A 15169-nucleotide genomic window follows, 5' to 3' on the forward strand; every position below is an offset into this window, starting at 1 on the left:
CACTTCATGAGGTGAGATGGATGAATGATATCACTTATGCTTCAATCATAAGATCCAACATGTATGTATGTACTAGCCTCAATGTTTGTATACCTGAGCATGATAATCATATAAATAGAATCATTGGTGACCCTTACTTGATTGTTGTAAAGAAAAGTATTATCAAGTACTTACAAAGGACTAAGAATACGTTCTTGGTTTACAAAGATTTGATGTAAAATGTTACATTGATGTGAGTTTCCAAACCGATGGAGATGATTCTTGTTTCAAATAACAATTTATTTCATCACGAATGGGGCATCAGTTGTGTCGAGCATTGAAAGACATACATAACTATATTGTGACAGTATCAATGCTATAGCAATATTAAAGAAGCCTAAAGAAGTAAGAGGATTCAACACATTCGATATAAGTTTCATTACATTCGAGTTGTCATCGACTTAGGAGAAATCACCATTCTTAAAGTTCACTAAGACCTAACATGGTAGACCCGTGTCATTTCATTTGTATATTTTCTAAATAAATCTCCAATAAGTTATAAATTTTGTCGCCGAAACATGAACTGAAAGGGGACGTCCCCCAAAACACTTTGCCTCGCAACTCATTTCACCTGTTCGTCAATCTTCCCCTGTCACACACTCCAGCAGTTGAAACCAGTCAACTTCGCTGCGAATGGACAAAGATCAAGATCAAGACCAAGACGCCGCCAAAATTGAGGATTTCACAGCACCCCAAGACGATGGCGGCGACGTCACTACCGCTGCCACTGAAAACCATGACGCCGATGACTCTGACCCAGTTACTGTCGGAGATGGAGTTGGGGCCAGCGGTGCTAGTGGCGGTGGTGGTCGCGCCGGCAAGAGGACCGGCGATAGAGTGAAGGGTCCTTGGTCGCCTGAAGAGGACGCCATACTGAGTCGATTAGTGAGCAATTTCGGTGCGAGGAATTGGAGTTTGATTGCCCGAGGAATTCCCGGCAGATCGGGGAAATCATGTCGTTTGAGGTGGTGTAATCAGCTTGATCCTGCTGTCAAGCGCAAACCCTTTACTGGTAATTTCAATTATTTATTTTGTATCTTCTTTGCGTGCTTGATTTCAATTGAGGGTTTGATTAGCAATGCTTGTCTGAGTTGATTCCAATTCCCAGTGTCCCTGATTTATGACTTTGCGCTTTGAACACTGAATCATATAAATATTTCAGCATTATGACTTGAAATTGTTACAAAAATTAGGGGAAAAAGATGAACTATAACTAAAATAGTGAGATTTGGGAATCATCATGTTTCATGTTCTTCAAATTATTGGAGATGGAGACAATCACCGTATCTGAGGGGGGTGTTTGTAGTGCTTCACTTTAAAATGCTTCTTGTGATTTGAAATCAAAATAAAGAGTTTTGAGGGGACTGGACATGATTGGAGTCATTGAACAAGCTTTCTAGGGCTACTTATGCTAGCTTTGATGGAATATTAGAATACTGACATCACTTGTAAACATGTTGTAATGTTGGTATAGTATTTGTTTCAAAGCATGTCTAAGATTCATGGTTTGAATTGTATGACTCAAATCACTTGATCAAGTGGAGAATGTGAGTCCTATTTAAGAATTGGAATCTTGTAACTTGTTTGATTAGTGATAAATCAAGATTCTATGGTGAATCAATCGTATATGAGTATATGACTTAGGCACTTGGATCTTCACTTAGGTTTCTATTTGACTTAATGCAGAAAGAACGACTTAACAAAGAAAGACATGGAAACAAGGCTATCTCCATTAAGTCCTAACTTTTCATTCCCTATTTTATTTTCCTTCTATTTCCCAAATGCGAAGTTATTTTCTCAAATACTTTTCAAACATCATTAGTTGATTAAATGAGAAGCCGGACAAAAAAGTTGCAGTTTTTGTCCTATTTACATCAGTCTGAATCCAATGCATGTCAAACACAGTACTATTTGTTTTATTCTGTCACGTCATGTCCTATCCTGTCCTGCATGTCCTGTAGATGAAGAAGACCGAATTATACTCTCGGCTCACGCAATTCACGGAAACAAATGGGCATCAATTGCAAGACTCTTACCAGGAAGAACCGACAACGCAATAAAAAACCATTGGAATTCAACCCTAAGAAGACGAGGTCACGAACTCGGTAAATTCAACATCGGGTCGGGTAACACCATTGAAGACCCGAGCTTAGAAAGATCAAAAGCATCATCAGAAGAAACCTTATCATGTGGGGACATCAATTCCTTCAAACCCCACGAAGGACCCGACATCACAAGTGACCCTAACAATGACCAAACTACCCTTTTCCGTCCGAAACCCCGCGTAAGCGCGTTCAACGTTTACAACTCACAAACCGGTTCTGAAACATACGGGCCAACTGTTCTCAAGGGCGATTTCGGTATAAGTAAGTTGCTCGAAGGTGCGTATGGTGAACGGTTAGTTCCTCATCAATGTGGCCATGGTTGTTGTGACCCGAGTGGTCAAAGTCAAAGTCAAACTGAAAAGTCAATATTGGGCCCGGAGTTTGTGGATTATGTAGAACCGGGGTCGTTTTCGAGCCATGAATTGGCGGCTTTGGCAACGGATATAAGTAATATTGCGTGGCTTAGAAGCGGGCTTGATAATGGGCCGAGGCCCGGTGACCGTTTACGGGCCGAAGTGATTTCATCACTGCCTGTTAGTTGGCAGGGTTCCGGGCAGCCCGCAAATGTTGGGAGTTCGGGGTAATAATGTGTAAGTGAAAGTTTGTTTTCTTGAATATGTAGGCTTGTGTTGTGATTTTTTTTTTTTGTTACTTTGGAGTAAATTATGTTTGACTATTGAGATAAATGGGTATTTGATAAGTTATATTAATGGGTTTTGGGTCAAGAAACATGTTCATGTGTCATGTGATAATGGGGTCATGTACACAGAAGGCGAGGGTCAGTTGGTGCTTACAAGTGCTTGTGTCCCACCCAGCTATTAATGGTGTTTAATGGTAATTAAGTATTTAAAATGTTTGTTTTGATTTTTTTTTTTTTGTTTTTATAAATTTGTGATTGATTGTAATTTTTATTTTCTATACACTAAAGTAATTGTTGGATAATTTTTACTTTATTTGATGTTTTTATTTATATACAATAAATCTTATAAAATAAAATATTTGAGTTTTAATTATGTGTAAAATTAAATAATTTCAGTATAAAGTTAAGTTATTAAAATATGACCTGTTTATTAAATATAAACAATGTACAAGAAGGGGGGATAAATAGTGTGTAAAGTGATGAAAACTACATAATAACGATATCATAAACCTCTTATAAATCTATGACCACGGATTTTTTTTCAAAGATAATTCTTTGATAATGATTGATAGAATGGTTCTAAGAATGGTAGGCAGTCTCTTTCATACATAACTGGTTTATAACCCACGGAAATCACGGTTATAAAATTAATTGAACTTTTATAATAAAAATTATAATTATTAATCAATTACTTTAAATAAGTCATTTTAAATAAATTATTAATTAAGAGATATATCAAAATTTTAAAGTTATTATAACTTCAAATTTAACATATAATTTGAAAATATAAATTTGAATTTTGAAATGAGTTACCTAATATATGTACATGACAAATAACATAATATTAATGGGAAGTTGTATTAGAGTGACACTTGATAAAATAAGATTAAAATTATTCATTTATTATAATAGGAATATATCCTAAGTTTTTGTTTTTAAATACAAGAGAATTACCGTAGAACCTTAACCAAGTCAAGAAACTCTTACTTAGGAATTGAATGTCTATATACGAATTAATACAATGATGAGTATTGAGTAAGCCTAACTATGTTGTTATAGAGCAATAAAACCTAACTAAACAAATAAGAAGATGATAAATTAATAGGAAGTGATTCGTACACAACAGTTTCTCTCTGTGCATAATAATTTATATTTTATAGAGTTATACAATATAATATTTTAAAATATGTATGATGAAAAATGATGTGTATTAATTGGTTCTCTAAACTAATCCTACCTAATAATTGAAAATACTTTTGACACTTGTCATCTTTTCCTTCATTTTGACACATGTCATTTTCTAAGATTTTTAAAATTGTTATTTTACATTTGTCATTTTTTAGGGATTTCAATTTTTTCTTAAAATAAATTTCCAAAAAATTCTAATGGGTTATATATAGTAAGGTTATCATTCTATTAATTTGATAATAAATTCTCATAATTAATCCAAACGATTTGATTTCTTTCATAAATTTTCCAAAAGATTACATTTTTTATAGAAAAGCATTATTTTATAAAATATTTAATGTTTATATTCATATTATATTTTTATTTTTAATAAACTCGTGTGATACACATGTCTTACACCTAGTCTACCCTAATAAATAAAGATAATTTTGACAAATGTTATATTCTTATTAATTTTAACACTTGACATTTTTTAGATTTTTTTGAATTATTTAATATCCACTTGTTATTTTTATAGTTTTGTTCTTTTTTATTCAAAAAATAACTATTAAATGTCATCTCATATTAATTAATTTTATAAATATATTAATTAATGTACATAATAACTTTCTATTTTTGAATTCCTCTTTTTATTAATATATTAATTAACGTATAAGTATTAATGTAGATAGTACATTCCATATGTGAATTCATATTAATTAATTTTATTAGTACAAATTAATTAGGACCAAATTACATAAATAATCCACGCAGTTTACCAAAAGTCCACAAACTCAATCGTTACTAATTTTTTTATGAACATGGTCTTTATGGTTACAAAAACTTTTTTTTAATAAACTCGTGTAATACACGGGTTTCACACCTAGTATGGATAATATTAATATCTATAAAGTATTTTATGTAAATGATATTTTTATTAGTTATGTGTGTGGACTATGGAGTGTATATCCATTTTGATGGTGACATGAAGAATGATGGAGGTTATACAAACAAAAATTCTTTGGTAGTTAAACAGAAAAAAGAAAACTATTAAAAAAAATTAGAACAGTCTTAATGGTAAAATTCGTCAGAGAATCTCTATGTAATTAAATTGAAAAATTAACAAACAACAGTTTTTATATAATTTAGAAATTAACAATTCCTTTATTTTTTTTTAATGACTAACACTTACAAAGATACCCTTTATTTTACTTTTAAAATACATCTTTCATTTTAATAGTCACTTGAACGCTATTGTTATCAGATATCGTTATACTACAACCTTTGGTAACAAAACTCATTAAATTATATTCTATAAATTTCCATATATGTTTGAAAAAAAATAGCTATTTTCTCATTTTTCTTGATCTCGAAAAAGTGTTTTCTTGCAATGATTCTTGTCCTTTTTCCTTTGTACCAAAAAAAAAATTAAAATTAAAACAAAATACCTTGAGTTGTTTTTTATTACTTGGTGATTCTCAATTTCTGCACTGTCCTTGTTAACTGAATTACCTTGAGATGCTTTATACTTGGTTGATATTCTCTTCATGCTTGAAAAATGCTCATCATGACGCGTAGATAATGAAGATGGTGGCTCACCATTGGCTAAAATGTCACATACATGACCTCTAAATATCATCACCACGCATTATTATTATTATTTTAGTGGATGGTGTAATTGGTGAATTTGAATGACCTAGAAACGACCAGGGTATGGCTTTGTCCGTGAATATAACTATTTATTATATTAAAGGTAACTATTTATATTATTGGTATAATAATATAATGTTTTCCATAGAGCGATATGAGGCTTTTATTGGATTACGATGCTTATTCGAAATTCATAAAAGCAAACAAGTAACAACAACTATTAAAGAAAATATCATGATCTAGTTAGCCGTGGGGTGTATACTCCATGCAATTCAAAAAGCAAAAACTAAACTACAAGAGAGTTTGTATGTTTTACTTTTTGTGATGATCAAGAAGCAAATCAAAGAGGATCCAAAGTAGAATTTCTATATCACAATTGTACCCCAAAGCAACAAGACTACATATACATTACGAGTCATCATTTCAAATATGTGTTTGGATGTGAAGACTTGATCAAACGTACCTAGGCATTTGGAAGCACATAGGAACATCAAGAATCATGATGAAACATTATGACGGAGCATCCTCATTGGCGAGTCTATGTGTATAGAAGGTGGGTCACTTGACCCACCTTTTTTCCCATCTTTTATAAGAGATTATAAATAATTATAAATTGTGACTCGTCTTAAAAACTTGGAGTGAACCACCTTAATGTTTTTTACAACAAAATATATATAAATCAAAATTTCAAAAGCTCACATTTTATGTTTTAATAGGCACCGAAGTCATTTAAGGTATAATCCAATAAAAAAAATATTTCAATACAAGTTAAAGATAATAAGATAAATACAAGAAAAAAGAAAAAAACAAACAACAAAAAAATATTCTCAACACGTCGTTCTTCTCCTGCTTCAAGGTATACGTTGATACCGTGATACACAATTACACAAATCGGAAATTACTCGCCGTCCGTCGGCCCTGACCCCGCAACTAATATCAAGATACAAGACCTCATTGAATACAATTATAAATACTTGAAATATCTTTTTTGGTTATACAACCCAACCCGAACTTGCAACTAGTATTTTTTTTACCATTTTTTTCGGTTTCACTTAAATAGTGAACCAGAATTATAAATACATTCTAGACTCGCCACTGAGCATCCTGATGGAGCACTTGGAGGCACATGGAGCATCAAAAATCCTAATGGGGCAATTAGAGGTGCATGGAGCATCATGAATCTTAATGGAGCACTTGGAGGCACATGGAGCATCGTGATTCCTAATGAAGCACTTGGAGGCAACAGGAATCCTAATGGAACACTTAGAGTTAAGATGAAGCATCTGACAACAGAGTGAAGCATAAGAAGATGTGCCACAAAGGGTCAATGTGTGCCATTGGTGACACAAGGTGTGTCATTGTTGGATAAGATGCGCCACTTTGTGGTCATGATGTGTCATCTTGGTGGTCCTAATGAGCTACATAGTGTTGATGTGATGCTTATGTGATACTGGAAGGAGGATGCGCCACCAAGGGAAATGATGTGTCATCATGACACATGATGCATCATTTTCATGCATGATGCACCCTTTGGTATAGAGTTCACCATTAGCTTGGATGATGCGCCGATCTGGCTGTGAGGTGCGCTAGGGTGTTCAAGGAAGTCCAAAATTGCTTTGATGTTAAAGGTGATCAAGGTGAGTACTCCCTCATGGAGCATGATTTTCATTTATGGCATCTTGGTGCGCTCCATGGACGTGACTGCGCTTATGTATTGTCTCTCAAGGTTGAAGGTTGCAAAAGAACCTGCATGAAATCTTATGATTGGTTTAAAATTAGGGTGCCACCTTTTAGGATAATTATGGATGAGCCTGACGTATCAGAATTAGAGTTTTCCTTGTTTGCTTGTTTATAGGGCTAATTATGGATGGGCCTTCCCCATTCATTATTCCTTGTGTATAACTTGTTTTTCAAGAGAGCAATAATTATGAGGTTGAGAGCACATCGTTTGGACTAGTTAGTAAGTAAGTGAGAATCTTTTATTTTGAGAGTTCAAGTGGGGTGTAACATTTGTGTGTGATTGTAATTGTTCTTGAAAGTTTAATAACTCCCCCTCCCCTCTCGTTCTCCCATGAACGTAGCCACATAGGTCACTTTGACCGAACCACGTTAAATATTGTGTTCAGTTTTTTGTTTCATTTTTCAAAAAATTTATTCCATAAGTTTCACCGAAGTTTGTTTATCATTTGTCTGAAAGTGATTAACTTCTTTTGTCGGTCACCCAACAAAATGGTATGAGAGCTACGACTGAAGATAAGAGAGTTAAGATCGCAAAATTCGATTGCCACGTTTCGCTGATAAGGTTAAAGGTAAAAAGGGTGATAAAGTTAAAGGTAAAATGAAAGTGCGGAAAAGTGTAAAGAAGTAAAGAACATAAGAATTCCAAGAAGACCGAACCCATGGAAAGATTGAATAAAGAGAATACGAAGACGCGAACAAGAAAAGAGTAGTCGATTATAAAAGTAAGAGGCTGGAATTGAAGTAGAGGGGTTGTGACGCCCGTGTTTCTAGGCTAAGAATTAGTATGATAATGTAATAGTTAGGGATGTCAACAATTGTAACCTACTTTGAAGTAATAAAGAGGAATTACTTGAATATTATGTGAACTAGGTGTAAGACCCATGTATTACATGGGTTTAATTAAAAAAAATATAAAATTTTAATAATTTGAAAAGTTTGAATTTATAAGAAAAATGAGAAAAATTTGAATTATTAAAATTAGTGAGACTTATATAAACTTTTTCTAATAAATACTTTACATATATATTACATTAGACATTAAATGTGGAATTTTAATTTAATAAAATAAAAAATACAATAAAATGACAAGTGGAAAATAAAAATTTTAAAAATTCTAGAAAATGCCATGTGTCCAAATGAATGAGAAGAGGACATGTGGCAAAAAACCTTCATTTATTATAGTAGATTATGTGATTTTATGTGGGGATATATACAGTAAAGTCCCAATATTTTCATCGATTTGACAAGAAAATCTTAAACTTTATTTTTTTGACAATAAAGTCCAAAGACACTTTTACCCTTTTTTCCCGGTTAGCCGGTAATTAGGATTTTTTTGTCAAAAAAATAAAGTTTAGGACTTTCTTGTCAAATCGTCAATTAGGACTTTACTGTTAAAAAAATAAAGTTTAGGACTTTTTTTGTCAAATCGTTGAAAATATTGGGAGTTTAGTGTATATATAATTTTTTTTGTTAGAAATTTAATGGTATGATACTCTTTAAGCATAAGACTTATTGAAACATTCTCTAATCTGCTAGATCCTATTGAAATCATTTACGTTTGCTTCTTGTTAAATCGTTTTTTTAATCTCAACAAACCGACATTGAAAAAAATTGAGATAATCAAGAAAGAAAGAAAGAACTAGGGTTGTGTTGGCTTTTTGTAGTCTCAAAAATGGAGAAATTAAAAACCTAAAAAAACAAAATTGTCCTGGCTTTATAAAAACACAAACAACACATGCCTAGTTAAAAGGGTGTGAATGTGGAGAAGGGAAAGAAGGGCAATTTCGTTTTTTTTTTGGTTTCTTATTTCTCCATTTTTGGGGCTGCAAAAAGCCAACACAACTCTGGTTCTTTCTTTCTTTCCTTCTTAATTATCTCAATTTTTTTCAATTCGATTTGTTGAGATTAAAAAAAACGATTTATCAAGAAGTAAACGTTAAGGATTTCAATAGGATCTAGCAGATTAGAGAAGGTTTCAATAACTCTTATGCTTAAAGAGTATCATACCATTAAATTTCTAACCAAAAAAATTATATATACACTAAAGTCCCAATATTTTCAACGATTTGACAAAAAAAAGTCATAAACTTTATTTTTTTGACAGTAAAGTCCTAATTGACGATTTGACAAGAAAGTCCTAAACTTTATTTTTTTTAACAAAAAAGTCCTAATTACCGGCTAACCGGGAAAAAAGGGTAAAAGTGTCAAAAATTGCCGGTAATTTGGACTTTATTGTCAAAAAAATAAAGTTTAGGATTTTTTTGTTAAATCGATGAAAATATTGGGACTTTACTGTATATATCCCTTTTAAGTGCATTATACTTATTTATAAGATATAATAAATTAAGAATGAAAATAAGCGTCAAAAATAAAATAGATTCCTCGTCGATTCTTCCCCTCGTTCTTAATATCTTGGACATCTCACTTTTCCATGCAACACATTCTTTTCGATCTTGTACCCGCGCATAGGACGCCGCCGTCTCAGGAATTACCTGAGTCCCCCCCTCCACCACCGATGCCCCCCGCGGTACCAATCCCGGAACCATTGCTTCCCGATCAAGTTTGGGTTCATCATATGTTTACTGTGGGCTTAGACGTTGATACCCGTGCCTACTTCACCGCAGCTACCATGATCATAGCTGTCCCCACTGGAATCAAAATCTTTAGTTGGATCGCTACCATGTGGGGGGGGGGGGGGGGGGTTCGATACAATACAAAACACCCATGTTATTTGTTGTAGGGTCCATATTTTTGTTCACCATAGGGGGACTCACTGGAATCGTTCCGGCAAATTCTGGGCTAGACATTGCTCTACATGATACTTATTATGTAGTTGCACATTTCCATTATGTACTTTCTGTGGGAGCCGTTTTTGCTTTATTTGCAGGATTTCACTATTGGGTAGGTAAAATCTTTGGTCGAACGTATCCTGAAACTTTAGGTCAAATCCATTTTTGGATCACCTTTTTAATAGATAAACCCAATATCTATGAAGAAAGTTGTAGTAGACGTGACAAGGATTCCGGAGATATAAAGAACGCTGAAATCCGAGTTATAACGAAGAAGTAATGACCTATCGAAGTTTCGCGACAAAACCGGCATGACGTTGTGTGACATAAAAGCGAGTTTACAATAAAGTACTTTTTAGCCTTAGCAATCTAAAATAAAGTCATATTATATGTTAACCGAGAGCATGCATAAAAAGAACGTCCAAATCTGACTTTGTATGAGGAAATTATGATTTTTCTAAGATTTAGCATAGCAATACACAGTCCAGAATTCAAATTTTAGATCGACCGACTTTTAGCAAACACAACCTAAATGATAATTGAAGATCCCGTTAATATGAGCTCAACGATAAAAAGACAAACGAAAATGAACATCGGATGAAAAAGTTATGAATTTTTAACAGACTTTACCTGTCCAGATCTGTTAAAATATAACTTTAAAAATAATGTCAAAATTAGCCGCCAAAGTCTAAATGAAAGTTGTAGAGTACGTCTCCACCTAAGCGTGGATATAAAAAACGTCGAAAACGGAGCTGATATGCGAAAGTTACGGGATTTAGAAGTCGGAATTGAGTTGTTACGAAGAGGGTAACGTGGCTCAATCTCAACCCTCATTTTTCCCCCACGGCTTCGCATAAGATCCAGACACCTGGACCCCGTACGTGCAACATAGCCCCTCACAAGCGCATCGTACTGAGTACGCGCTGCGTACTCCGAACCTACGCCCAACGTAGTCCGAGGAGGCAGGCTATAAATAGGTGTGAGGGTTGCCATTTCTCTTCACACATTTCTCACACTTCTCTCTCAAATACCCCTAAACCTTCAAGGTTTTTCCCTAGCACTTCCCTAGTGTTAGAGGCGAGTCCCGGAGCGCCACAAGGCTCCGAGAAGAAGAGCTTTTCGGCTTGGAATTTATGCCCTCGTAGAGCCCGGTTCCTAGCTAAACTCTCTTATAAGTTACGCTTAACCTACTTTGAGTCTAGCTTATGTTTAAGCTTATTATCGTTATTATGAACTTATAAATAATAAATATATTATAAAATATAATATACAAAGTGTTATTATAATATCTTTTAACTACTCGCGGTACGAGAAATCTGGTTTGAAGGGCCGCATAAGGTTGTTGGATTTCAAAAGTGATATAATGTCAAAATGGTCCTGCCCTCCGGTGTTTCATGTCTGGCCCCTATCTGTACATAGTGGTTGAAAAATATTTTTTAACACTTATAAAATAATAACGCTCATAATTAGTCGCAATAAATATTAGATTAAAATCTAGTGGTAATAATATTAGGTTTCATCGAAGGAAATTATATTGTTAAGAAGCGAAACGTTGTCCAAGTTGGTATCACCACTTTAACAAGTGAGTGCATAGTTACTTTCATCTTACACATAGATATGAAGTATTTAGTATAAATTACATGCCATGTGTGCATATTATCTGTCTTCTTGATATCTATGATGGGTGAAGGATTTATACATGTTTTAAATGACTTAAACTGTATATATGTATTTTATATCTACAAAAATGTTGGGTAAAACATAGGCAGATGAAATAGTTGATGTGTGATGAAATAAAATGATGAGAGGTCTTGATGTTTACAATGATCCAGTCATCTAGCGAAGTATAGACGATGACCACTGACTATTATAGACAGTCCAATGGAACGCTAGCAGGCTCGCAACCTGTAGGTGTTTATTTGAACTACATGTTCACCAGGTATACTCCATCCCTCTCATGGTTGCCTTATTTGACATAAATTGTTGAGGAATCCCTAAGCAGTGTTGTCACCCCGATGAAAGTCCTTAGACTATGTCCCTTATAGTAGATGCTTTAGGGACATAAGGTGAGGATAATGGGAATCGGTAATCGGGTTGAATGATTTGACGAAATTAATGAACTTAATTATTGTGGGTTGAAAACCATATGTGCTCACCAGGCTCCCCAGCCTGACCCACTCACTTTCTTGTATACAGGTAGTGGCAAGAGAGCACATAAGTGATGGTCTGATGAGAGATCAATGGATTATAGGCCACTAGAATAAATAGATGGTATAAGGCTTATATTGTTTCTGTTTATGCTTTTGATCTGTATTGACGATGGCATCCCGAGATTTTTAATATAATGAAAATACATTTCTTTGGAAATGCTTTGATAAATTCTTTATCATATTTTTGGGAACAAATTCTGCAACATATCTCTTTAACAATATACTCTTATTTTGAAATAAAGCATAAACAAATTGGTCTTTTCTGGCCGTGAAATTGGGGATGTCACAGGGGTGGAGTTTGACTTATGACTTGCAGAAAAAGAAGCACTTTTCGGCAAGCAACCTGACGTTTGGTTTGCATTTTTTAGTTTTTACTTTTAGTTTTGAATAAAGTTTTCCGCTTTTATTATCAGATGCTTCTTTGACATATTTTTCTAGCTTTGATGTATTTAAAATAAGAAGAGGAGATGATTAAAAAGAATAGAGGAAGAGGCATGACAACATACAAATTATGACGTGGTAGATTTACGACATGGAAAATCATTGGAGCATTTTTTGAAGATTTTGTTGTTATATGAGAAGATCTTATAGTAGAGACTAGCTTATGTGTTAGGGACTGTTTGTCAGTTCCAAATACATAAAAAAACCACTATCTAGGACTAGATATCTGAGACTAGCTAAATCAGTCCTCGATTCTTATTAGAGACGGATTATTGACCATCTATGACTAATTATGACAGTCTCTAATACCCCATTTTCTTGTAGTGTTCATCAAGTAATCTCATTATTAATTTTATTGCGCGAAAACACTTTCGCTATTCCACTCCGGGGCATGTCAATCCTCATTACGTGTCGCGACGACAGTATTAATCGCGATGGAGATCTCTCAATTATAGAAGGGAGATTATGTGTCACGAATAAGCTCCATATTCATAAAGTGACATTAAAATGGAATTTATTAGTGTTATGTAGGTAACTTGGCACAAATCTTAAGGTTTTATTTAGTTGATATATTATAGTATAACTATGACTTTCTAGCTTTAGTGAAATCATAAGATGTGTAAACTTGTGTAGTTTGAGGGATACAAAAAGTTTTGCATTGTTTACTACCCTTGAAATTTTATTTTAGTCATTAAACTTTAGATCATATTGTTAGCCAATAAAGATTCAAGTTAAGTTTTCGAGCTTAAGCATATGTTATTTAGTTTTTGTAAGAGTGAAAAAAGTGAGTATGAAAAGAAAAAAAATGAAAAACGTTGTGAAAAAAAAAAACAAAAATTATCAAAAGTCATTGACTCAATAAGAGATTACATGTATGAAGATCAAGAAATCATGAAGAAGTGCAAAAATCAAAATTATAAAGATCCAAAAGTTATAAATGTCATAAACTTCAAAGTGCATGAAAGTTGTAATATTTATTTCTTTGTTATTTTTCTTTTTATTGTGCGTCCATGTATGCTTGGGAACTTATCAAAAACACTTCGACATTAGGGGATTTCTTAAGGGTATATTTGAAGGGATGAAAAAATGACTATTGTTGAAATTGAGTAGTAAGAATTTACGAGGATTATGAGTACTTAAAACTTGGAAAGTTATTAAGATTTAGAGACAGTTATATGCATTGATGTTAGATATCATTTGTGGGTTTGAATTGAGTTATCTTGTTTGGTGTTTGTAAACAAAGTATTGGTGTTATGATATCAAAAATGAATTGCAATTATGACTTGAATAACTCTAGTTTGCTTGAGGACAAACAAATAATAAGTGTGAGGTATTTTGATATTGTCATAATTAACTATATATTTTAGTTGTTTATCTTAATAAATTAATCTAGCATGTTGTATTTAAAGATAAGTGGTACTTAATAAGCTTTGAATTAAATAAATATAGTTAAATTTGGAATTGAGAAGAAAAAGGAAAAGATTGGGACAAGTATGGAGCTAATACAGATGAAGAGAAAAAGTTTCCTAAATTCAAGAAATCGTGATGCAGTAATGACATGCTCGCGAAGCGGATCCTTTAATTCTGTAAATACGAGATTTATCCATCCCAATCGATATACTGGAGATCCCCACCCTCAATTACAAAATTTATTCATCTAAAAACCTTTTTTAGTAGATTTCAAAGCTCAAGAACACGACTGGAGCATCATTTTGAAGATCAAGTCTTGGAAACATTGTTTAATCATTCAAAGTGTTTTAGACATCATGTTTAGAAATACTTCTATGATTGTTTTCTGTTTTCTAGCTAAGATAATGGGCATTCGTTTCCGGTTAGATGTAGATGAACCATAAATATTATAGTTTGATTTATTAGTTGGATTTATAAAGTTTGATTATTTATTATGTTTGATTGATCATTTTACTTTACGTGTTAAAGTTTCTATTTTTATCTTACAAACGAGTTATTTATAATCTAGATGACCAATCCGATTATATTAACTTATAAAAAAAATTACTGAAATCGTCCCTGTGGCTTGGCAAAAACTACTGGTTTGGTCCCTACGTTTTTTTTGCACTCGGACCATCCATAAGTTATGATTTTCTTGCGTTTATCATCCCTTTTAGAAATGAAAAGACTATATTACCCTTTGTATTTTCTTTTTTTAGTTTTTTAATTATCTTTTTTATTATTTATTGATTTAATAAAATCAATTAAGTGATTTATTAGGACCCAACTCCCACTTGCAACACAACCACCACCGGTCATTGTTCACTAGCAATCACCACCAGTCACCAACACCACCACCGCCAACGTAAACAGTTTCATCAGGTCATATCCAAAGATTAAATGCCAGGAATCAAAACTAGATCAAGATCGAATCCCAAA

General features: G+C 33.3%; 1 protein-coding gene across 1 annotated transcript; it reads left to right on the forward strand.

Annotated features, from left to right (window-relative positions):
* Nucleotides 1–483: 483 nt before the first annotated feature.
* LOC111882702 (transcription factor MYB1) lies at nt 484–2996 on the forward strand. Its single transcript, XM_023879065.3, has 2 exons — nt 484–1051; nt 2001–2996. Exons 1-2 carry the CDS (start codon nt 673–675, stop codon nt 2726–2728), a joined length of 1107 nt encoding a protein of 368 aa, XP_023734833.1. The 5' UTR covers nt 484–672; the 3' UTR covers nt 2729–2996.
* The last annotated feature ends 12173 nt before the right edge of the window (nt 2997–15169 follow it).

Source organism: Lactuca sativa, chromosome 9 (assembly GCF_002870075.4).
Source record: "Lactuca sativa cultivar Salinas chromosome 9, Lsat_Salinas_v11, whole genome shotgun sequence".
Taxonomy (NCBI): domain Eukaryota; kingdom Viridiplantae; phylum Streptophyta; class Magnoliopsida; order Asterales; family Asteraceae; genus Lactuca; species Lactuca sativa.